The sequence below is a fragment of the Nilaparvata lugens genome, chromosome 13, assembly GCF_014356525.2.
Source record: "Nilaparvata lugens isolate BPH chromosome 13, ASM1435652v1, whole genome shotgun sequence".
Taxonomy (NCBI): domain Eukaryota; kingdom Metazoa; phylum Arthropoda; class Insecta; order Hemiptera; family Delphacidae; genus Nilaparvata; species Nilaparvata lugens.
The window spans coordinates 19,265,978-19,293,088 of NC_052516.1; the positions used below are offsets into that span (position 1 = coordinate 19,265,978).

The 27,111-nt window shown below is 34.2% G+C and overlaps 1 protein-coding gene across 1 annotated transcript in view; it reads right to left on the minus strand.

Moving 5' to 3' along the window:
* The window catches only part of LOC111044443 (beta-galactoside alpha-2,6-sialyltransferase 2), a 41,558-nt gene that overhangs the window by 2,386 nt on the left and 12,061 nt on the right, over positions 1 to 27,111 (minus strand). Inside the window, exons 3-11 of the mRNA XM_039439997.1 lie at positions 20,442 to 20,572; positions 19,558 to 19,764; positions 18,077 to 18,276; positions 16,064 to 16,238; positions 12,619 to 12,947; positions 5,175 to 5,630; positions 4,279 to 4,527; positions 2,871 to 3,011; positions 1,639 to 1,744 (exon numbers count right to left, since the gene is read on the minus strand). Coding sequence (XP_039295931.1) covers positions 12,706 to 12,947; positions 16,064 to 16,238; positions 18,077 to 18,276; positions 19,558 to 19,764; positions 20,442 to 20,572 — 955 coding nt within the window. The 3' untranslated portion in view covers positions 1,639 to 1,744; positions 2,871 to 3,011; positions 4,279 to 4,527; positions 5,175 to 5,630; positions 12,619 to 12,705. The remainder of the gene's footprint in view (positions 1 to 1,638; positions 1,745 to 2,870; positions 3,012 to 4,278; positions 4,528 to 5,174; positions 5,631 to 12,618; positions 12,948 to 16,063; positions 16,239 to 18,076; positions 18,277 to 19,557; positions 19,765 to 20,441; positions 20,573 to 27,111) is intronic.

Consider the following 27,111-nt stretch of genomic DNA (forward strand, 5'->3'; position numbering starts at 1 on the left):
GACTGTGGTTCGATGGAGGAACGAGGGCGGTACGAGGGCGGAGCGTGCTCGGTGCGGGTTGGAGGCGCGTATATGTGTACGCAGCTTAATATGGAAACCTTATTCAAGTACTGAACTATTTGTATTTTATATTATTCATCATTTTTGTACTTACTGTATTGTGGAATAAATAATATTCTTGATTGATTGTTGGAAATGAGGATTATTTGAAATGCGATAGTGGTGGCACACTTATTACTTTCCTTGCCCTATTACCATAGGTAAGGAAAGTATTGCTTTCCAAAAAAATTAAGGTACCCTAATTTCAAGTTTTCTATACGTTTCAAGGTCCCCTGAATCCAAAAACATGATCATTGGGTGTGTGTGTGTGTGTGTGTGTGTGTGTGTGTGTGTGTGTGTATGTCTGTGAACACGATAACTCCATTCCTAATCAACCGATTGACTTGAAATTTTGAACTTACGATCCGACAATAAGAAATTCAATAAAATTCAATTCAAGATGGCGGAGAAAATGGCGGATAATTACTAAAAAACCATGTTTTTCACGGTTTTCTCAAAAATGGCACTAACGATTTTCTTCAAATTTATACCATGGATAGCTATTTATGAGCCCTATCAACTGACATGAGTCTCATTTCTGGAAAAATTGCAGGAGCTCCGTAATATTCTTGAGAAAAATGGCGAATAATCGCTAAAAAAACCATGTTTTTCACGGTTTTCTCAAAAACGGCTCTAACGATTTTCTTCAAATTTATACCATGGATATAATATGAATGGATATTCATAAGCCCTATCGACTGACATGAGTCTCATTTTTGGGAAAATTGCAGGAGCTCCGTAATATTCTTGAGAAAAATGGCGGATAATTACTAAAAAACCATGTTTTTCACGATTTTCTCAAAAATGACTTTACCGATTTTTTTCAAATTCATACCCTTTGTAGATATTTATCAGCTCTATCAACTGTCATGAGTCTCCTTTCTGGGAAACTAATGGGGGTCCACCCCATCCTTGAGAAATGGACTTTGTAACCTCCTTCTCGTGAATGAGGTAGGTAGGTAGAGCAGTTTATAAAAAGAACACATAGCCTAGTCGAGATATTTCATCTGTAGAACAGCTGTTTTGACGACTTTTAAAAAATCATCGAATTTCACAATTTACACAATGGAAAAAGTATTCTGAAAACAATTATTATATACACATATACAGAAGTCTGATCGTAGTTTCAAATATGTTGCCGCCAATCGTCATTATGTTATTCCCCTAAATTATTCTCGTTTAAGAATGAGGCTTACAGTTCAATGAGCAAGGAAAGTTGTGTGAGTGTACCACACCAGATTTTTCTCAAACGAAACTCATTCTATTCTAGTGTGTACTTCTCATGTTACCATTTTTAAAAGATCTTGACCGACCAAGATTCGAGCTCATGAAATAAATTTAAAGAAAAATCAAGTGTAAGACCTTCCGATCAAATAGAAAAAATTCGGTTCTTTTACAAAGCAAAATAGTTTGACTTACCTTACCTAGCAAGATAGGGTTGCCTTATTTTTCACTCCCAATCATTTCAATGATGGAGTGTTTTTAATAATGAAGAATTAATTATATAAATTGATAGAAATGTATTGGCTTAGAACACACCTGGAACATACTTTATGCCGCCCCATGCAAATAGTATCATACCCGCGTGATGAAAGATATGCAGCAGTGTAAGTTGTGAGTATTTTTTCCTCATAATTATGAATACCTGCAAAAATTAAATGAACTAGTATTAGAGTAATGGAGAAATGTTTATTATCGAAATTGAAAAATTGACTGATAACAATTGATTTGTTGATGAAAACTGTGAATGTTCTATTATTTTCAGCTAAACACATACAGAAAAAATAATTTTGATATCCATGAGTTTGAATACAAAGTCATAAATGGAGTATGGATTACTTGGAACAAAAGCTCATAGTCCAGGCAAAAAAAGGTTATAGAAGGAAAAGTTTCGAACACAATTTTCGACATAGCAGCTCTTTTTAGGATAGTTTGGCGGTAACATATCAAAAGACCTCAGCCCTACTCCCTGTGCTAAGGGGGTGGAGGTGCCATCTTTTCTAACCAATCTATCATTGTCAGCCATCTTGGATTCGCCATATTGAATTCAACTTCACTTTTACAAATGGGAAGGTGGCCATGATTTGATAGGCTACATGATTTCGATACAGAATTTCATGAGAAGATGAATGACGAATACTGCACATCGATATCTCAAACCGTTCCAAAGATAAATGAATAATAATAATATTAATAAAGATAAATGAATAAATCATACAAAAATGAATTAAGTGAGTTCATTGAAAATCTAAAAAATAAACCAGTGAATTGTACTTTTTTGAGTTGTAGTAAACTCTTATAGTAATATTTATTCACATATTTAACACATTCAACAAAACAAAATTCATTATTCATATTTATTTTAAGTGTACACATTTATTTAATTATTGAATGATTCGTTAGTAACTTCAAATGTAAATACCTTTGGTTTGATATATCAATGTGAGATTTTCGCAATTTATTTTCTCTTGAAATTCTGTTTCGAAATGATGTATCACATGAACACCTTTCCATTTGAAAAAAAAAGTTCGATTTAATATGAACAAAATTTTGAAGTGATAGAAAAAAGTTTTTTTAATCGAATAGGATCCCCAATGAAACCTACTGTCAAATTATTCTTGTAAATTAAATATTAAGCTTTTTCCATCATTTTTACTAAAATAATGTAGAAGATTGCAGTAAATGATGAAGTAATTATAGCATAATATAGCTTTCTGTTTGCTACTTTAATTACAATAGTTAAATAAAAGTTTATTAAAAGAAAAACTCACAGTATCCATGATATCGATGATTTTGCACACATAATAGAGCCAGACAAGGACTGTAATCTCCACTTCTCTAGGCGATGTCCCAGTTTCAACAGGTTGACACCATAAACTGTATCTCAAAGGCCAGTAGCAAAGCCTTACAACCTGAAAATCAAAACAATCACTGATGTGAAAATACAATATTTGGATAATGTTAATGACATAAAAAGTTATTGAAGTACAAGAATAAAAGAATAGAAACAGAACAACTTAAAAGAGTTCCGAAAAAAGTGTGCCCTCTGTTCTTGTTGATTGAATAATAATTCCAAATAATTGCATGCATTATATTTTACAACTAATAACAGATGAATTATCATCCAAATAGGTAAAATTATTGATTACAAGAATGTCGCAACAATTCTATGAATAAAATATGGGAGAAAGATTGATCTTGCATATTTCTTGAAATGCTCCATTTCTATTTTTTGTATTGATGTTCCCACTACTGCAATAAATTGTAAGTTTCCATTATAAGAATATTGTAAATCCATTTTGTCTTGGTGTATTTGCAAAGGACACTGAAAAGGGATAAACTGACAGACAGACAGGAAGATATTTATTTCGAAAAAACTATGCATATTACAAAATAAAAATCTTATGTACTCAAACACAGTTTCAATAATAACAACAACAACACAATATAATGAATACGTCAAGCTGAACAACTTTTATGAAAATGGTCTGCATGGGCGAATTCCTGCACGCAAAAAAAGAGTTGCATATTCAGATTTTAACAGGGATGATAAAGGAAACAATATTGATGTATTCAGAAGCTTATTCAGACTATAATTACTACATTCAGTGGACATTTACTGGACAACTCAAAAATAAGATTATTAGTGAAGTAGTGCATAAAGATTATAAGAACCAGCGAATTCATTGATCAAGGTGGGTAATTATTGTAATCTCTTGTGATAATGCTTTCTGCATTGTCTAATCCCAGATGTATTAGAAATTTCTTCTATTTTGATTTTAATAAGGATTTTGAGACGTCATGAAATACTATCTGATGTGGAAGTGACGAGCCAAACTACAATATAGAACATTTGAGATATAGAAGGAATAATTGGTTATTGTAAGAGATCTGTGGAGGGGTATAGCTGTAATACCCGAGTATATAGCCTCTGCAAGACAGTTCTTTTATTTCAACACATTTATTTTCAAATGTGAACATTCTTCAGCCAATTACAATGCACCAAATGACTTCATATCACTTGAAAATGGCATCAATGTTGAAACATGGTGTGATAAAATAATTCAAAAAAGGGTACTAAGATTTTTATTTCTATTTATTTGCACCAAATGCGGTATGCTGTAATACAGTATTACAGTTATCACCATGATAAAGATAAATTAATAAAGGAGAACTCACACTAACAACCAGGTATCCATTGAAAATCATCTGTAAGACGTTGTAAATTATGACAATCTTTTTCAGTCGATAAGGTTGTCTTCCATGCATGTATTTTGGTCCCAAATAGTAGACGAAAAGCAGGAAAATTCCGAAGATTGTCCATGGAAATGGAGTGTAAACCAGAGGGTAGTGGTTCGTCCTAGGGTCAGGCCAAACGTACTCAACATCGTGGTAGAATTTCTGGATTAAATCTAGAATAAACATTGCCTGAAATATAAAGGAACAAGTTTTATGAGGCTTCAAATACAATGCAATTCAAATATGACTTGACAACCAATAGATGATCAAGAAAGATTCGAATTTCTGGATGAAATCTAGAATATTGCCTAGAACGACTTACATTTCTGGATGAAATCTAAAATATTAAAATTTCCTGAAATTTAGAGACAAGTTTTAGAAGGTTTCAAATTTGATACTGTTTAAAAATGGCTTAATTTAAAAAGGTTGAAGCCCATATATATCATTTAGATTTAACGCTAATCTACGATTACATGTAGGCAAATGAAACGTCTCTCATTCCGCGTTTAAACCAACAGTTGAACTATCTCTGTTCAAACCGAGCTGGTGCATATTTTATTTATAAGTACAATCCTACTTGCGAGAAGGATCAACAGGCTCAAGCCAAAAACTGTTCCTATTCCAATTTGAACAACACATGGTCCAAGAATGTAGGTCATGAGAGTCACATTTTAAAATTAACAATTTACGCCATATATGAGCCTAATCTGCTGATCTACCTTAATGTGAAGATTAATTTAAAAATACATAGAGCACAATTATACAGTGATATATCTGGTCATAGATATTTGACCCACTTTTAAATATGATTGATTGAAATTCAAAGTATCACTCACCTCAGAAACTCGAGAAAAGACTCAACAAGAATGCAGTTGACAAAGTTGCAGCGGACCAAATTTGAATTTCAAATGCTTGCAATACTTGCATATCCGGTCGATTAATTCTTAATTATTTATTGTTTCAATTGACACACAAAAACTGTTGAGTATTTCGTATCAATCGCAAGGAAAATTGACAGTGAAATCAAACTTAAAACAGTCCTGACGTAGTTGCAGTACCGTATTAATCGTAATGGTCTACAATTTTACTAGTATTTTTTACTAGTTTTTACAAGAATTGTTTTTACAAAAACAAGTTGCTAAAATATTATAATATTTTGAGACCTCCTGAGCTCAAAAAAGTGTTTTCTACTTTCTTTGCACTTCTACTCAGGTCAGGAAAGTATTGCATTTTTCTCCTTGTCCGATAACCGGTAAGGTCTGTGTTATGTGATTGGTCGTCTAGGAGAGGATCTGGAAAATAAGATGAAATAAAAAAAAGGTTATTGAAAAATAAAAATAAAATACTGAAAAATAAAACCAAATTACTGAGAAACAAAAATAAATTTGAGAAAATATCTAATAAAAAATTAAATGTATCCAAAAGATTGTCAACTACCCAAATTAAACGAAATTTATGAAGGATTTGAAAAGGATACATGGAATGGTATGTAAAAAAGAAATGCTAAGAAATAAACCATACGTGTTTGAAAGGTAAATTGAAGAATGACCAAAAGAAAAGGTGGATAATATCTATAGTATCAAACCTCGAAGGATCAATTCTATTTTGAAGGAGTATTTGTCAGGAATTTAGCTTCATTCAAGAATCAACTGTAATTGTTTCAATAATTTATTATTTCACTTAATTACAGAATTTCAAAACCATTTCATCAATTATCTACCCTCTTAAGCTAAGATAGAAAGAGAGAAAATACATAGAATTCACTCCAATGAATAACATTTCTTTGTACCTGGGAGTTTTTTTTTTCAAGAAACAAGAGTTTGCTTCCAAATGTGAATTGGATTCACAGTGAATTGGATCTTAAAAAGAAAATTTTATTAATACACAAATCATGAATCTAATGAAAAAGGAGAAAGATACACTTTTTATCACAACTTCAGAGTTATTAGAATTTTAGGGAGTCTTCAAGGATGATGACTGACACGTTTGGAAAGAAGTGAAATAGCCTGTAAACAGGGACAATAATAGCTTCTACTAACTGTCACGGGTACTCGGAATTGGAAATGCCCGGAACTCAGATGCACATGACATTTCCAATTCCGTGTTCCCACGACAGCTAGAGGAAGCTACTATTATCTCTGTGTGCAGGCAGCTTAAGAATGTTTCAAACTATAACAAATTATCGTATTGCTCACAATGGAGAAGATAACAAAGAAAAAAATATTCTTGGAAACTTGGAATGTGAGAGATAAATTACAATAAATCCCCAACTTTCCTAAATTAGAAATTGATATTATATCAGGAGAACATTGCTAAATTTGAGGGATAAATTAAGTAGAGACTTTTCAAAGGAAACATATTACAGCCAGGAAAACATAAAAATAGGGTAGCTCTTACAGAAATTAGGAAGAATGATCTTTTGTTTAGAGATAATTGTGCAAAAAGCTAGTACATTTAATTTTTACTCTATTCACAGCCACAAATACACAATAATCAACAAAAATTCTCAACAATAATGTTTAAAACTTGCACAAGAATCTCACAACCTATCTAGGAATTATAATTTTGAAAAAAAAATGTTATTCATTGATCTTAGCAGTAGATAGTCTTGCAATATACAGAAAAGACGAGCATTTTCAAGTCTAGAATTCAAGTGAATATAATAAGAGTATTTTGAATTACAATAAGTAGCCTATGATAGAGACTATATTACAGGAGCAAGATTTTGAGAAAATTTATAATTTATAGATGTAATTATTTATGAATCTGCTAGTTTTTAGAGTATAGAATATGATTGATTCAAACCATGGTCTTGGGTACTGGAAATTCATCCAATTACCGTATTTTTTCATAATAACATATTTTCGAATACCATTCAGTACCTATTCTAACCGTACATCGTATAGCAAAAAAGTTTCATTGGAAGAGTAGTATTACGTATAGCCCTTAGAAATACTTCGATAGTTCCTAAGTAATATTTTCACAGCGCTTATTATTGTAAAGTTATTTTTTATGGAAATTTAAATATTTATTGAGCAGGTTTAAGTTCAAACTAGATGTCTTCGTGCTAATTATTATTCGAAGATAAACAATATCAGAAAATTAACTTTATTTATCAAGATTGTGATTCACAATAGTAGCTCACTCGCAGAAAGTTTAATGGATTGAGTAATTTACAGCTAAAGTATATCATTTTTATAATTGAAATAGATTTTGGGCATATTGTACTCAAGTAGATAAGTAAAACTTTGTAATATCAAAATTATATTATTATGATTGATTGATAGATTAATATAAAAATGAAGTAATTTGATAATGAGTCATTTAGTTCCGTATTTATAAACAATAACTAAGATCTGAGCTAAGCCACTACCCTCCGTATACAAAGTAGTATACATAGTGTGTTGAGGCCATTTGAAATTGTATTCATTCGCTCATTGACTGCCAGATGGCAGGAGAGTTTCTATAATTTTATAATATCCATTTGCCAGTCAGTGTGAATTTAGCTTTCGTACAGTTATATACTCGCTCTCGAGGCGTTAAGATTCAGGAAATTCGTCCTGAATCTGCCTAAATATTTGTGTCGTTTAAAATCATAGGATATTTGGCCTATACATTTATTCGTGTACACAAATTACATTTTCGTTTTACGTGAAAAGTTACTCACGTTTCGTATTAGTGAAAAGTGAATGCCAGAACTCAATTTTTAGTTTTTGTTTTTATCAATAGTCAAGTCATAGTTTTATATATCCAGACAGTAAACTTCATCTTAGAACGGGAAAACAGCAAGGAACCAAATTTAACAATCGCATTTCGGATAAATCGGTTTGCATAATTTTACCTATCTTTTCCTCTCATCTATCCTATCAAACTGTCTACCTTTTACCTCGAATATAAGTAGGCAAGCAATTCGATTCACGACATGTTGGATTTGGGATTTGGTGAGTACCTTTTCTGATTTTCTAAATGTTCTATGTATGTGGTTTTTTCTGAATGGATATGTATTATTCAACTCAAAGATTTGATTTGCTTTATACAGTCCACTTCAGAGCATTTGAAACTTGTAGTTTGAAATATTTAAATTTAAAGAACCAGTATTTACGTATCATAATGCATGACAGGTGGTTGATGGTAACATCAGCACAGGTAGGGCTCCTTCACCAATAACAACACTGATATAGATCAGCTGAAACTAACAAATTTTTACTTTCCTTGCCCTATTACCATAGGTAAGGAAAGTATTGCTTTGCGAAAAAATTAAAGTACCCCAATTTCCAAATTTCTATACTGTACGTTTCAAGGTCCTCTGAGTCCAAAAAAGTGGTTTTTGTGTATTGGTCTGTATGTGTGTATTCGTGAGTGTGTATGAGTGTATGTGCGTCTGTGGACAAGATATCTCATCTCCCAATTAACGGAATGACTTGAAATTTGGAACTTAAGGTCCTTACACTATGAGGATCCGACACGAACAATTTCGATCTAATGCAATTCAAGATGGCGGCTAAAATGGCGAAAATGTTGTCAAAACAGGGTATTTCGCGATTTTCTCGAAAACAGCTCCAACGATTTTGATCAAATTTATACCTTAAATATTCATTGATAAGCTCTATCAACTGCCACAAGTCCCATGTCTGTAAAAATTACAGGAGCTCCCGCCCTATCTATTGGAGCTCCGCCCCATCTATGCAAAGTTTGATTTTAGATTCCCAATTATTAGGCTTCAGATACAATTTGAACAAAAAATTCCAAGTGGAAAATATTGAGCATAAAAATCTCTACAATTAATGTTCAGTAACATTTTCACCTAAAATTTGAAATAAGCTCGAAATTAGAAAAAAATTATTATTTCAATTGCAAACTGTTGGTAACTGTTGATTCACTATGAAGAGATAGCAGACTTCGTGTGTCTCCAATGTTATTGTCCTGTCACCAGCTGGCTTGGATCTTTGTATAGTAAACTTGGGATGCGCGTGAGCACTAGCGTCAGGTGATAAATTTTCATAACGGCAAGGAAAGTTGTGTGTGTGCGCCACACCAGATTTTTTTATTTGTGTAGGAGCCCTACCTGTGCTGACGTCACCAGAATGCACCATGGCTTTGTTGACGGAGGTAGTGGCTAAGCACGCTTCAGTTGCCTAGCATCCAATAAAATGATATGATTACTTGAATCTTTCTGATTGTTCACAAAGCGATCTTCAATAAGAACGTTTTTAAATAGTTAATAAATACAATCTCACTTCACAAAATAGTCAGGAAATCATAACTATTGAAATTTCGTTGATAGGTTGATCTAATTGATTGAATTTCATAAATTGACAATTTTATAATATTTTTTCTAATAAAAATGAGCTATTAAACTGTAATGTATCGAAATACAAATGATTATCATATTATAAAATTCAAATTCCAAATCCTGATTGTAGAACAGTTAGTGCCGGTTGCACAAAAGCCGGTTAAATTTTAATCGTGATTAATCCCACGAGATCAATCAGAGAAGCCGTCTTATCAAAAAGGCCTTCTCTGATTGATTCTCGTGAAATTAATCACAGTTAAAATTTAACCGGCTTTTGTGCAACCAGACCTAAGTGAATAAATGTTTATGTGAGCAGATATTTCTTTTTTAGATTGTTTCATCTCAAATTATTTCAGTTTAATTTTCAGCATAATGTCTATAACATATTTTAAACTATCCACTTTTATTTTCCAGGGATGAATTTATTACAAGTTTCGACACAAACAGTAAATTGGCAACACGTATTGAGTAGAATAATAAAATTGCCATTAAAATTAATTGGTGAACAAGTAAACATATGGAATCATTTAATATTACAACCAATAATAATAGTAATAATAATTGGAATCTTCACCGATAATTTAGGCCTAGGGGTGAAGAAGATATCAATAGTTTAAAAACATAACAATAAACTTTTTACATGAACAATGCAAATCTTATTAGAGTGCAGACACATTTTTCTAATTTTCCTCAATTATTATTAATAGTTTTGGCACAACAGACAATTTATAAATTTTCCTCTTCACACAGTCACTTGAACTGAAATAAGTCGTTATATTCCGATGAAATTCAATTGTAATTAAATATATTGATAAATGTAAAACAACTAGATATTTATATTTGGATGGATTCTAATAGAATTACAAAAATTTTCAATAACTAACACCAAATTTGCAAAAATTCATTATAAATTGTGTAAAACTTTTTTCTATTGTGTATAAGTTCCAATGAATATCATACTAGAACTGAATTATCAGATCAGCTAAAATTTTATTTAAACTTGCAATTTCTGATCACCAAACGTCAATAAACTCTTATTTTATAATATAAACATCAGTTCATCAGTAATACTAAACAAAATTACGGTATTGGAATAACATCGAATTTAAATAACTAAACTTCAAAATGGTGGAAATCACAACATATTTATCAACAAAGCAACAATGTTTTACTCCTGAATCACCGCGCTTAACAAAATCAGGTAGAGAAATAAACCTTTTTAATGCTATATAATAAGTTTTTTCCATAAATTGGGATGTAGAAAAATCAAAGAAATTAGTGATATGATGATTGCCAGGTCTTATCATTGTCAATACTATAATAATATAATCTGTGAAAGTTTAATTTTAGAAATGCTTTTTTGGCTGTAGATTTGGCACTGAAAATATTCTAATACTGACTGATATGAAATAAAAGAACACAAGAAGATGATTTGTAACATCATTCTTATCCTTTTTTCAATTATCAACCACATCAACAACAAATTGATGGAAAATTACAGGATAAAGGGAAATGTTTGTGATAAAAATATGAGTGAATGGAAGGATAAAGAAACAAATTAACTAACAATATACATTGAAAGTTTATACAAACTGAGGACCAAATGATAGATAACGAAGGGAATAATTGTTCACGATCAGGATGAGAAGAAAATGAGAATGTGTAACCAATCTATATTCAATAAAGCTCGTTTTGGCAGAATGCTTAATATGTTGTTATTTTGTATTGATAAGATGAATAAATAAATAGTGTGATAAAGACTGTGATATAGTCTGCATGTATTCCTCAAAGATGTTATTATCTGTATGCAGGAGTGATAAATTGGGTTTTTTTCAGAACTGAAGTAAGTGTTATTAGTTATGTAAGAGATTTTGTATTATTTAACAGGTCATACGATATAGTTGATGTTAACTTTGTATCTGTGCTTTTTGTATTCATTAATTAAAAAATAATTCATTTATGTTTCAGAAAATAAATAAAGAAAATCATCTCATCAAAACCATTAAAAGATAGTTCATTAAAGAAAGGAGTGCTGTTCAGGATGAGAAGAGAATAACACTTAAGGCTGTGCAAAGGCTAAAAATAAACTTTCTATTGGTGATATTTTTCAAAGTTTTTCGATTTGTATATCATTAAGCTATCAAAATAAAAAAGTTTTCTCAGGAAAACATTTTTTCCGATCATTACTTTTTGAGATATAAGTGCCTAAAGTTTAAATGTTCGGGAAAGAACATTTTAAATTCGGAAGAGATTCTTCATGGTATTGTTGATCTAGTAAAACAAAAATTAACGGAAAATATCAATTTTTGATAAATATATCCAATTTACTAAAAATGACTAGAAATAACTTTTTGTTGAGTTATTTTTGGTCATTTTTGGTGAATTGGTTAACTTTCTTAAAAATTGATATTTTCAGAAAATTTTTGTTTTACTAGATCAACAATACCATGGAGAATCAATCCTCTAGATCTCATGGATTTATCTCTTACCGAATCTAAAATGTTCTGTCCCGAAAATTTAAACTTTAGGCGCTCATATCTCAAAAAGTAATGTTGGAAAAAAAATGTTTTCCTGAGAAAACTTTTCTATTTTGATAGCTTGATGATATACAAATCGAAAAACTTTGGAATATATCACCAATAGAAAGTTTATTTTTAGCCTTTGCACAACCTTAAGGGTATGATCACATTGAATGCGTATATGTGCAAGTGCATGCCGGAACATGCATGAGCCGAAAAACTAAATTTGAAAAGTTCCCTTGAAACACGTTGTGACTTGCATGTAGCTGCTCACACTGAACGTAACCAGCTTGTGCAAGCGTTCATCTGAGAGTTCCTAAGCGTTCATTTGAGTGTTCCTATTGCAGATTTTATTTCTAATCTGCACGCTTGGTCATGCATAAACAAGCTTGCACCTGTACATATACACATTTAATGTGATTACACCCTAATGTTATAAAAATAAATAAAGGAACAAAATCAACTTACCATAACCATTAAAAAGTGGATCAAGCCGAGGATCATCGGATAAATAACGAGGAGGAATGTGCTGAATTTGAAAAGCACGGCGCAGGATCAACAGGAGTCATTTTGGTATCCGGGAATGGTGATGAAGCCAGTCTGGAAGACAGAGCGGTCGCTGGCTCGATTCAAGGCGAGGGCCAACAGCTTCTCGGCGGACAGAGGGTGCCAGGCGCCGAAAGTGCACGAGGGGTCATTCACCTCGTCGAAGTAGTGGCACAGGTTGGTCAGGCGCACTGTTGGGATGTACTCGTACATGTTGATGTACGAACAGTAGGGCAGCAATAAAACTAGACCTGCAAATCAAATTTTATTATGCCATAACAAAAATAGTACAATACAATATTGCACCATAAAAATCTAATTCATTAAGAATTCTGAGGAATTTATATACTATATTTCCATGAGTATATACAGAGTGTTTACGAGCTCCCTACCAATACTCTAGGGCATTGTTCCTGGGTGAAAAACATATCTAAATATCATATTTAAATTGTCCGGATGTCTTTGGTTATTCACACAGCGGCCATTTTGCTTTTTTCACTTATTATTTTTTCTAAATAATGGTTGAACATACGAAATTGAAACTTTGCACCATCATTTATAACAACTCTAGACAAAGCTACAAAAAAGTATGTTTATTTTTCAAATACATAAAAAAATGGCGGCCATTTAAAATTTTGTTTCTTACATAACTCAGAAACAGTTGGTTTTACAAATAATACAAAAATATTTTTTTTTAGTAAATCTAATTACCTATGGAGTGGTACTTGATTTTCTAAGATTGGATCAATATTAATTGAAAAATATGGCAGCCTTAGTGATAGGTGACCACTGAAAGTTTTTGCAGTGCAAACCAAGGCATGCTAATAGAGTTGCTTTAATGATGCAACAATCTCTATTTGCATTGCATGTTAATAGTAAGCGATTTTAGGTCGTTTCAAAATTTTAAATGGTCACCATTTTGTTTTTTTTTTTCAAAAATTATCATAATTTTTTGTAGCTTTTTCTAGTTGTTATAAATGATTCTACAAAGTTTTAATTTCGTATGTTCAACCATTATTTGAAAAAAAAAATAAGTGAAAAAAGCAAAATGGCCGCTGTGTGAGTAACTGAAGACTTCCGGACGATTCAATTCAATCGACTCAATGAGAGTAGGATAGAAGAATAGACTGGGATAGGATAGGTGTAACCGTACATGTTGATTTAGGAGCAGTAGGGCAGAAGTAGCACTAGACCAATAAAAAATTACCAAAAACTAGAAGACTTGAAACAGAATCTACACAACTTAATACAATACTACTACTACTCATTGACTCTATGGCCCTTGAAGAGCCTTGGCCTCCTCCACAAGCCTTTTCCATGAATCTCTGTCCTGTGGTCGCTGTCTCCATCTTCTTATGCCCAAGGATTGAAGGTCTGCCTCCCACGTCTTCCAACCATTTCTTGCGTAGTTAGCCTCGTTTTTTTGCCTCCCTGGTTGCTGATACAGAGACATACGTGCTGTACGGGTTTCCGGCATCCGTTCCACATGGCCCAACCAACGAATTCTAGCTTCTCTAATTTCAGTAACAATGCTCGGTTGCCCATCCAGATTATAGAGCTCATAATTTTTTCTGAGTCGCCACTTATCAGCCTCTAGCACTGGCCCATAAATTCTTCTTAGGATCTTTCTCTCCCATCGATTCAACAGCATCTTATCACAACTTGTCAACACCCATGTTTCACAAGCATACATCACCACTGGTCGCAGCACTGTCCTATAAATTTCAATTTTACTGCTCCAGCTTAAAAGCCTTGATCTAAGAATTTTCTGTAGGCCCTATTTCCAGCTTTCAATCTCTCTTTCATTTCCATTTGTAAACTTAATACAATACAAGCCTTGAAATAGTTATTTGTGTATCTAGTCTAGGGCAATGTTGTGTTCAGCCTAGTATCCATTCTGGCAATTTGCATTATCATAACAACACGACAAGCTGTGCCAACTCGTTGAGCGACTTCTAGAATGTTTCGTCTGTTGTTTCCATTTCGGCGCAAACTGCATGAAAGTGGGTGCAATGACATCGTAGACGCCAACTTACAATAAAGTTCGATTCTCAACAAAGTAACCAAAACTTCCGTATTTTTGAAAATCTGACTTCTGGATACAGTATTTGGAGGTTCTGGATCCAAATTTGAAATCATAATCTTTCTTAATAAGGAAGTTAGAATTCAAAATAAAAATATATTAGTAATCAATTGCGAAATACTAAACTGCAAAAACACTTGTTTTGTGGCACATTGCTCAGGCGCAAATGTTGCGGAGAAACAGCCGAGTTAAAATGTTGTAGACCGTTTCCATTATTACAAGTTCCCGTCATCCAATCTCTAATCATGAATCTGTGGTAATGGAAACGAGGCTTTACAATGACTTGTGTTCTTACAATTGAGTCGTGTATTGAAATTAGTTATATTTTGTTGTATATTGTATGTTGCATTGTAATGTGTTCAGTTGAAATGGTGTGTTGAGTTGGAATCATTTTCTCAGGATTCTACCGCTACATCAATTCCTCAATTCATCAACATGATAATAACCTATGCATGAGTCATGAACAAAAAATGTTCTCACCACTGTCAAATGTAACATATCAAATGAATTACTGGTTGAATAACGTCTATTAAAGCATATTTGAAGACATGGAGGACAAGGATCTCACAGGAAAAGCTGGAGAAAATAACTTTTCTTGGACTTAATTACAATTCATCGAACATTGGAAAGTAGTTACACACAAGGTCTATAAATACAGGTCATGACACAATCTCGTGATGCATTACAAAATCGCCATTTTGTGGGGTTCTACTTCAATTTATTTTTAGCTGTTATCATTAGAGATTGAACATAACATGTTATTGGTAATTGGAATTGTAAAAATAATTCTTTCCACAGAATTATAGTATTTAGCAAAATACTAGAAACTGAATTGTTGATTTTTAGATTTAATTAATCGGGAACTTTAAACTCTTTTTGAAGTTGATCTCCCATATTTCTGTCTTGTCCCAATGCCTTATGAATCATAATCCTTAGGTTACAAGAATTAGATCAATTTTTAATAATAAATACGACGTAAATGAATAATTGAAGCATTTATTATTGAAATTTTATTATTAAAAAATTGAAAACCTGAATTCACATATTACCTTAATTAGAATATAGTTTTTAAAATGCATAATGCAAGGTTTTGTTACGAGAAAATTGAATTAGATTCGATTTTCAAATGTACCGCTACGAAATAGGCACAAAATGGCCACTCCGTAAGGAACACAGGTGTCTTGACCTGGTTTTTATGGACCTTGGTTAAAGACTATGTCTGTTTTTCTCTCCATTTCATTATTATTTGAATTGTGATTGTAAGGATAGAATGAAATAAATTACCAAGAAACCCAGAAGACGGCGGATTCTTGCGTATTCTGACAGGAGTGTGAGCCTGTAGGTAGTCCCATAGTTTCCACAGGTCTCTGGGGTCGAGAATGTGGGTATTAGTGTCCGGGTTCATTTGACGATGCTTCATGTAGGGTGTGAATATATCGAAGTCTGGATTCATGAACCACTGTAACAAATCAAATAAACAATAAATGAAAAACTTTAAAAGAATAAAACATATTTTTTCCTTGAAGCCTTATTTTTAGGAATTATTTTAGAAAACCAGACAGAGTGGTGTCCCAGTGGTGGCCTGGTTGCTAACCCGAATGAGACACCAGGTGTCCCGCCCCCAAAAACTGGTGTCCCGACTGGTGTCCTTGGTGTAATGAAAGCAAAAATAGCTTATGCCCCGCGACTCACTCAGACAATTGTTGTCCCACTGACCACCCAGCCTGGTGGATTAATGTAATACGGTCCTAGATCATCTAGAACTTCAAAAGAAGGTAAGAAGTTACGTCTGAATTCAGAGTTGATAATCAAAAGCTATCCTACTCGCCATGTGGAGAGCTTTCGGACATGACATCCATCGAAGACTGATTATTATTTACTAAAAATCCGAACTGCTATATTGTTATAAAAGTGTTCAAAGTGAGATAAATTGGCATGTATCACATATACGTTCTTGTATTTATGTGTGGAATTATATTTATTCAATTGTATACTTATTTCGGACTTTGTAAACTGATCAAAATTCGGGAGAGAAATAGCACAAGGTATACTTAGATTTTGTCTCCCGATCATTTTAATGATCTTAATGATCATTATTATTTAATCATTATTTAATGATCTGCTTTTTTGTGAAAAAAGATAATATTATCTAAACTTCAGGTACTGTTTATAGTGATACTAGCCGTCAGGCTCGCTTCGCTCGCCATATCCGCCAGACCTGGACCCCCGACTGGATCGTCCAAAAATGAGATCAGCGGGCTCGCGGGCTTAAAAACGCTAATTTTGGGCGTATCTTTGGCGTTATTACAAATTCCTTCCAACACAACATTATTACACCCCAGCTGAGCTTCTGTAGTAAATTTGAAAATTATCTGTTCATTTGTTCTCGAGAAGGCGCAAAAAAAACTGGAAAAACTCTAATTTTGGGCGTATCTTTGGCATTATTTCAAATTCCTTCCAACACAACATTATTACACTCCAGCTGAGCTTCTGTACTAAATTTGAAGATTTTCTGTTCATTTGTTCTCGATAAAGCTGAGAAAGCGCAAAAAACGCTGGAAAACGCTAATTTTGGGCGTATCTTTGACGTTATTGCAAATTCCTTCTAACACAACATTATTACACCCTAGCTGAGCTTCTGTACATTTGAACATTTTCTGTTAATTTGTTCTCGATAAAGCTGAGAAAACGCTGGAAAAACGCAGATTTTGGGCGTACCTTGGGAAATTTTTCCAAATCCGTTCTTAGTGCGCCTCTAAAGGACCAACTGAACATACCTGCCAAATTTGAACGTTTTTGATGCGGTAGATATTTAGTTCTGCGAGTGAGTCAGTCAGTCAGTCAGTGAGTGAGTGCCATTTCGTTTTTATATATATAGATATACTATATTTTTTAACAATAAAGTTACTATTAACATGATTCAGTACAAGCCGTGAGTTATAACATGAACCTTCGACTCCCACCATATGAGACTCAAATCTGCAATTTTTAATGTGGGAGTAAAAGCTTGGTGAGATTGTTCTCAACAGACGGTACTCTCACTTCCAACATTCTCTACCTACACTGATATTATGAATGCTGAGTGAGAAGGGAAGATGTGTGAGAGAGACATTCCCACCCCTACATCCCTACCACGCCAGCCACTCTATCACCGTTTGAGGGGCTGATGTTCATGTTATAGCTCGCGGCCTATAATTTAATAAACTCGTGACATTTTTAGAGAATATTCTAGTGTTTTATTATGATCTAAACTATTTTCTTTTGGTAGACTTGTAGTTTATAGAACATGCAAGTTACCTGCTCCAAGGAAGACGTATAGTTGGATGGATCCCAGGCAAGCAGTTTAATATCTCTGTACATGGGCGAATATAGGAAATTGAACTCAGGTTTTGAGACAACCTGTGAGTTGAGAATACGAATTGTCGTCTTAGTTCCTACGTCATCGTCATAGCCCTCAGTGGGCGCGTGGTTGAAACGCAGGACTACGTCGTTGCTATCTGAAAATTGGGAGAAAGATTAAATAATGTAATTTGTCGTATTTATTTACTTATTCATAAAAAATATTAACACATAATTATTATAGAATGTTTGAGAATGAGTTAGGAATTAGAAAGTAGAAGATAGCGGAGACATTAAGATACATGCAAGATTGGATCCTTCATCTAAATCGACAATGGATCCCAACCTACTAAATTATATAGATAATTGAACAACTCTGAACTAAATAGGTTGAGACTTGGACAAAACAATCTAAACAAGTCTATCAAACAGTCTAGACAACTACAGATGGAAATTACTGAGATATGCAATTATTCAAATTCTAATGAATTAATTATTATTATCAAACGAAGATCCAAATTCCATCTAGCTGTTTACCCTATTGTCAATATTTGCAGTAGCAGAAGTCTTCGGGGTGAATTACAGCATTTAATTTGGATTTTTGTTTAATAATAATAATAAGTCTAAACAACAATCTAAACAACTGAGACTTGAACAAAATATCCGTGTTGCCACATTGTCCAAAACTTAAATATTTTCAAGCCCATATGACTTATTTCTTTCCTACCAATCATTCCGCTTATAATTATCATTTAATAATAATTATTATTATCATTAACTAGCAGGTAGCCCGTGCTCCGCAAGGGACTATTCAAAAACTTGACGGAGTGGAATCTTGAAGAGTATGAAGTAGGCCTGGAACCATCCTCGGTTAATAAAGAATCTATATGCAAAATTTCAAGTTAATTTCAGTCCTGTCGGACAAAATTCGACTGATTATTAATTTAGTTACCAATTTTAGCCATATCTTAAAGAAGAGGTAGTCTCTCTAGATTATAGTTTTATATTAACATAATGGTATGTGCATTTCAATTATAATATATTTATGTCCCATGAATGAAATTTGAACATTTACTCTGAAAAATCTAGAAGGAAAATTTAAATTTGGGCTTGTGCACGAGATTGATATTTTTAGAATCTATTTGCAAATTTTGGAGATCTATATCATTCCCGTTTTTCCGGTATCCGGCAATCCACAAGTTGACATGTTTTGATGCGAACAAACAGAACCCTAATCTCTCTTATTGCATAGAAGAATATGATAAGTGATATTTGTGTCAATAAATTAATATTCAAATTGGCAACTCTGCATCACAATTTAACAACACGGATAGTTTGACTTTGGCTCATATTGTTTTATTCAGAGTATAGTGATTGTATGATAGTATGTTATAACATGTGTATAACACGAAATACAAGATGATTGCAATGAAACTAACCTATGAGCGGACCAAGGTTGGACCCTTTGAGGGAGCCGGCACTGCTGACAATGGCGCAGTTGTTGTAGTGCTCCTGGGGGGCGAACAGGGGTACGCGGGGCACCGAGTCCCCCAGACCGGTCTCCGAGAATGGACGCGATTTGCCGTCAATGGTTCTCAACCGCGGCACTGATTTCATTAGATCACACAGCAGTTCTTGTGACGTACCTGCATAATTAATTAGTAAGTAATAGTACATATTGAATAAACTTATATTAATGCTCATAAAAAACATTCATTGAATAGTATATTATTTTGAATAGACTTATAGTCTGTTCATCAAAAGGAAATACAACAACATAAAGTTTGTACTTTTTATAGATGATATGAGTCATTGCTTTAATATTTATGAAATAAGCTTACATGAGTCAGTACTTTCATACTTTCATATTTTCACAAGCACAAACGTTAAGATGTAGGCTCTGCTTTTTGAGAACAGACTATAGTATATATTAATATATAGTATATATCAGTCTACTTAGTATAAATAGAATTTAACCAAACGTAGCTCTAAAATCGAAACTATTGAGTCACTGATTCATTTTCTGGATTTGATATTATACCAAATTATTTGAAAGTTCATTATTTTCAGAGTTTTATACATTTATTATTGGATTATTTAAAAGTTAAATACCTTATAATGCAAAAAGTATTACTGTTTCTAGTATTTTTCTTGTCATCCAACCAACTAATAAATATATTTGATTGTAATTTATTGAAAATAATTCTTAATAATAATAATATATTACTGGTAATTAAAGGACCAACTATTGTCGAAGTTTGAACTCAATGAATGCTCAATCTCTTCAAACTTCTGAATACAGCAAACCGTCTCATAAACCTACCTAAATGACTGGATCTAGTCCCCTTGTAATGGACATTATAGGGATTGCCGTCACGTGACCGAAACACGTTGCTTTCATCATGCAGAACTCGCCGCAGTCTCACGATCAGCTGATTCTTGAAGGCTTGCAGCCTGACCAATAGAAACAGCAATTGTTAGAATGGAAAGACAGTTAGATGGAAAGGATAGATGGGGTGGAACATAGTTTTAAGCTTTAAAGTTGAGAGTGACATGAATGTACTGCATGTAATAAAATAGTGGCACACTCTAGTAGGGAATAATGGAGCAGTATGTTTTGACCCACTTCAACACATGCATTGCATTTAACACTCTCAAGCTTAAAGACACATTCGCCGCTCTACTATGTTTTCACCCTTCAGGAACAAAGATTGGATTAAGGTGAATGAATTGGCAGATAAAAAGAACAACTTTATGTTTAGTGGTAGAGATTATATTACGCTCAATAGTCTTAAAATTCTCAGCGCCAATTTTATTATGAGGAAACAAGCAACAATTTAAGGTTGTTGAACTTTTCGCAGTCTTGTCTTTTGAGTAAATCGATAGAAATAGCAAATCTTAGAATGAAAATGGAATAAGTTGACTGTCTATAATAGTAGTAAAGGTAATTTTGGTATACTCCAGTAACTTTGATTATGGTGTGTATCAAAAGTTAGTTTATTTACATATTGTATATTTCAAGTACCGTATCAAGTTGGAAAGTTATAATGATAAGAGTCAGTAAAATAAATTGTTGGAGCCAGCTCTAGTTTTCATTTTTCATTTTTGAATTGGACGCGCGCTCCTCGTTCAGTTCGTATTTCTTTCACTTGAGTGCGTCGCGCTCACTAGCCGGTAGATTTTTTCTTTCAGTTCAGTCTTGCTTCGTAATAGCTTGCCTCGAGTCGGGAATTGATAATTATTATTCGTCGATCATTCCCAGAAGAAAATTGTTCTTCAAATTATTATTTTTTCGTTAATGTTAAATCGTACACCATAAACCTACGTTTGGAAGAGTGTTTGCCAAACTCCCTTTAGTTGAAAGTTTTAAACTATTATTTTTCGATTGGAAAGTTCACCGATCTATAGTCTTTAAAGACATTGTAAATATCTCGTCAGAAATATATGTGCAACGTTATATGATGGAAGCCGAATTTACCAACAGTAGATGACAATTAAGCTTGCCTTTTCACCATCCTTGATTCATCTCCTACCTCGGGGACACCTGAATACCTTACCTGGGAGTTGTAAGCTCAATAATATAAATATTACATTAGGTACTCTGCAGATTTTCGGTGAGTTGTTCTTTTATATATTCATTGCATGTACTTGTTTCTGTAGAGATATCACTTGTTTCTTTTCTATTCAATACAGTCCACTTTACATCAAAATTATTGATTACCAATTTAAAATCAATATAAATTTCTTAAAGTTGAACCTTAGAGTTTACATTGGTCCACCAGGCCAGATTTTATTGGCTATTTTTTATTCAAATATTTGGCAAGCACTTATCCAATTTTATTGTAAATCGTTTGTGCATGCTAGGGTTCAAACCTGTTTGTACATTATGAATTGAGCCGATCAAGTTGGTTCACTCTTATCTCTATTGTCCGATCGGAACCGTTACTTTGCAATGCTGATAACGTTATCGCTTAGCTTGCTTCGTCTATTGAGCTTTCTCTGTTCAATTTGTACTAACATTATCATTTTGCTTGCTTGAATCATCAATGAAAATCGTTCATTGTTGCATTCGTAATTTTATTCGAAAATTAGTAAATGAAAATCATTAAGACCTTTCCAATATCCAATCATGAGTGAAAAGAAGTTAAAGCTCAAACGAGCTAAACTTGAGCAATATTTCTATCGTATTCAACGTACTTTCGATTTGTCAAAAAGGCTTTAAAAGAAGAAGCTAGTGCTAAACAATTTCTAATTCTCTATAGTTCCACTCTTAAAACTGTTCAGGATTATGAAGCTGTTGAAATGGAAATACAGGAGCTTGAAATGGAAAAAGACCCGGAATTTGTACCCAAATTTAGTAGTTCACATATGGAAATGTTCGAACATATGGAAGCAATTGCTAGTGAATTGAAAAAACGCAGTCAGGTTGTACCTAGTGTTTCTACCCCGGCTCAACCTGTATCTTCCAATAAGGATTCGTCTAATATTTTACCGAAAATTGAAATTCCTGTGTTCGACGGAGATCAATCAAAATGGGCGGTATTCTACGAAATGTTTAAATGCATGATTCATGACAACAAATCGATTCCAAATCAACAAAAGGTCCAATATCTGGTGTCCAAACTATCTGGAGAAGCGGCTAATATTTCACGTCATCTACCACCTATTGCTAATAATTATGAAATTATTTGGGATGCATTAATTAAGCGGTTCAATGACCCCCGCTCACTCTCAAATGTGTACTTGAAACAAATTTTCGAATTCAATTGTCTAAAATCTGAGTCTCGTGCAGGTTTAGTTTCTATAGTCGATCAGTTCTGTGGTTCAATTACTGCTTTAAAACGCCTACGAGGTGAAGATGTATCTGATGCAATATTTCTGTTCCAAGCGTTGAAAATTTTAGATCCTGTTTCTCGAAAGGCATTTGAAGCTTCAGTTCATACTAAGGATGATCCCACATATACTGATTTTGTTTCATTCATCGAAAGGCAGATTAAATCGTTACCGCATGACGAATCGTCTAAACAATGCAAGCCAGTAGTGAAACCAATACCAAAATCCAAAGTGTTGGTTGTTCAATCGAATTCGCAAGTGACCAAATCACCGGTAAAAATATCAGAATGTCTGAAATGTTCGATGACAAATCATAAATTGATCAATTGTCGTCTTTTTCGTCAGTTATCACCTTGGGACCGTTTTCGTTTTGTTAAGGAGAAGGGTTGCTGTTTGAAATGTTTCTCGCCAGCCCATCGTAGTAAAGATTGTACTTCTTCCAACTGCGAGGAATGTAGTCAGAAGCATAATTCGCTTTTACATTTCGGAAATGCTTCAAATTCGTCATCAAATTCGGATGCGAAAAAGGTAGAAAATAATACTATTACCTGTTGTTCTATCGATTCGAAGTCGGCACCGTATAGTGTTCTACTATCAACTGCTCAAGTCGAGGTACCTGATAAGAGAGGTAGATTGCACAAAATAAGAGTTTTAGTTGATTCAGCTAGTCAAAGTCATTTCATTACTCGTAAACTTTGTCGTAAATTGCAACTATCGATTTCTCCTTTCCAATTAATTGTGAATGGTTTTGGCGGAAATTCGCAATCAGTTTTTGGTCGTACTTTTGTCACGCTTCAATCTCGACTCGATTCTAGTGTTAAATTTTCCATTGAACCATTAGTTGTCGAAAAAATCATGGAACAGCTTCCCACTAGTAAAATTGATAATTCTAAATTATCAAATTTGTTTGGTCTTCGACTTGCTGATGAAAGTTATCACATTCCCAGCGAAATTGACGCTATTATAGGAGCTGAATTAGTGCCCCATATTTTCCGAAATGGTCGTGTGGAAATTGATTCGAATTATTTGATGGCCTTGGAAAGTGTTTTCGGTTATATTTTGATGGGTAGAGCCCCTATTTTAACTCAATCTTCAGAAAATTCAACGTGTTTGATGACTTGTCTAACATCACCGTTGGATAAGTTAGTTCGAAAATTTTGGGAAGTGGAAAGCGTTCCAGATGTAGGAAAACAACTCACTGCTGATGAGTTGGAATGCGAGAAGGATTTTGCATCGTCCGTTCGTCGTGAAAATTCGGGTAGATTCGTTGTCTCATTATCGTTTTCAAAATCCCCTGATTGTCTTGGTGATTCTTATGCTATGTCAGAACGTCGACTCATCAGTTTGGAGAAACGACTGGCACGTGATCCAAACATGCGTTTAGTGTATCACGATGTCCTCTTGGATTATCTCAAACAAGGACACATGGAATTGATAAAAAATCAGAGTGATAAAAGTGGTTATTTTATACCTCATCATGCTGTAATCAAAACTCAGAGTCAATCAACGCCTTTGCGTATTGTCTTTGACGCAGGCGCGAAAACTACTACTGGAGTATCATTGAATGATATACTTCATATCAGCCCCAAGTTGCAAACGGATATTTTCGTTCTGTTAGTCAATTTTCGGTTATTTTCTATCGCTGTAACTGCTGATATAAAGCAGATGTATAGACAGATTCTTGTCGATGAATCGTGTCGCAAATTTCAGCGTTTGTTATGGAGATTTTCGTCCAATGATCCCATACAAATTTTTGAATTAAAAACTGTCGTATTTGGTCTGAGTGAGTCACCGTTTCTAGCTCTCAGAACTGTCCATCAACTTGTTCAAGAAGAAGGTGAAAATTTCCCTGACGCTAAAGCTCGTATTCCGAGTGACATGTTTATGGATGATTTGGTGACAAGTGTGTCTTCTTTAGGTGAAGCAAATCGTCTTTGTAGTCAGGCTAAAGAATTGTTCGAGAGAGGCGGATTCGAACTTACTAAATGGAGTTCCAATTCACCTGAATTGATGAATGATTTCTCGGAAGATGAAAAATCGGCCTTGTCTAAAGATTTCGAGATGGGAAATTTGTTGGCTGTCCTAGGTTTGAAATGGCAACCTGGTAGTGATTCGTTTTGTTTTTCAGTGAATCCTAATCAGTCTGTTCCTACCAAACGTCACATTTTATCGGTAGTAGCACGCATTTTCGATCCTTTGGGACTCTTGTCACCCCTAACTTTGTTTCTTAAATGTTTAATTAAACAATTATGGAATGCTGGTCTTGATTGGGACGATTCAGTACCTCCCTCTATTGCGCTTCAATGGGAGACATGTCAGAAGGAGTTCCCTTTATTGTCCAATCTCTTCATACCACGTCATTTAGGAGTGATGAATGATTCGAAAATTACTGTCATTGGTTTCTGTGATGCATCGACTTTAGGTTATGGTGGTGTGATCTACATAAAATCTCAAATGGATATGCAACCTGCAACTATCACATTGTTGTGCGCTAAATCAAAAGTCGCGCCATCTAAGACTTTATCCATACCTAGGCTTGAATTATGCGCGGCGCTCTTGCTCGCTGAATTAATACAGGTTGTTGTCTCTGTTTTGAGCCTTCGTTGTCACGTGACTCGCGTTGTTGCATTATCGGATTCAACTGTAGTCTTACATTGGATCAGGGGCTGTCCATCTAGATGGCAATCTTTCGTCACTAATCGAGTTACGAAAATTCAAGACTGTCCTATCAACGACTGGTTACACGTGGCAGGAAATTCAAACCCAGCTGATCCCATTTCGAGAGGTTTATCCCCTTCTGAAATAATTAATCATGATTTGTGGTGGTCTGGCCCCTCTTGGCTAATGTTAGAAGAGAGTGATTGGCCCGTCAAGGTCGATCTGGAACCTATAGAGTGTCTACCTGAGGTCAAGGTTCACTCAATTGTCACTGTAGTACAGTCGGAAAATTCATCTATTAATTCGATTCATCTTTTAATTGCTTGTTGTTCCAACTACCAACGTCTATTGCGTATCATGGTGTTAATATTGAAAGTACTTCGTCTATTGCCTAAACCTCATGAATTAGATTTCGATTTGGCAGAAAAACATTTGTGTAAAGTCGTACAAAAAATTCATTTTTCGAAAGAATTACTGGAATTGAAAGCTGGGAAAGAATGTACTTCTCATCTTCAACAACTGTCACCCTTTCTTGATCATGATATTATTCGTGTGGGTGGACGTTTACAAAATTCTGAGTTGAATTATGACAGCTGTCATCCGATTATATTACCGAAAAATGATCCATTGGTCACGCTTTTGATTGATTATTTTCATGAAAAGCACTGTCATGCTGGACCTCATTTATTGGCGTCTATTTTGAGACAAAAATATTGGATTTTATCAGCCCGTGTCCTTATAAGGAGTCATGTACGAAAATGTAACAAGTGTTTTCACTACCGCCCCACTCTTACACCGCCGAAAATGGGCAATCTGCCAGCCTGTAGAACTCTGTCGTCTAAACCATTCGTCCAATGTGGAGTTGATTATGGTGGACCCATTCGAATCACCATGGCCAGGCGTCGGAATCCTTTCATATTTAAATCGTACATTTGTCTTTTTGTCTGTATGGCAACTAAAGCCGTTCACATTGAATTAGTTTCGGACTTATCGACCCAAATGTTCTTATCAGCTTTTCGCCGTTTCCTTGCTCGACGAGGTCCTTGTAAGGTCATGTATTCCGATAATGGTACCAACTTCGTCGGCGCCTATGATGAGCTAATAAAATTGTCACGGATGCTGAACTCCAAGGAATATCAAAACCTGCTCCAGAATGAACTTGCTGATCATAGCATTGAGTGGAATTTCATCCCGCCAGGTTCACCTCACTTCGGCGGTCTTTGGGAGGCGAATATAAAATCATTAAAGTCACACCTGTTTCGAGTTATTGGTAACCAGTTGTTGACTTACGAAGAATTGAACACTGTCTTAGTTCAAATTGAGGCTGTACTTAACTCACGCCCGTTATGTCAAATGAGCGCGGATCCGAGTGAACCCCTCGCCCTCACACCGGCTCATTTTCTCACTTTGACACCTCTTAAGTACCTTCCTATGTTAAATGTGGAAGATCGTCCAATGAATCGATTGGATCGGTTTGAATTAGTCAATCAAATGGTTCAGTC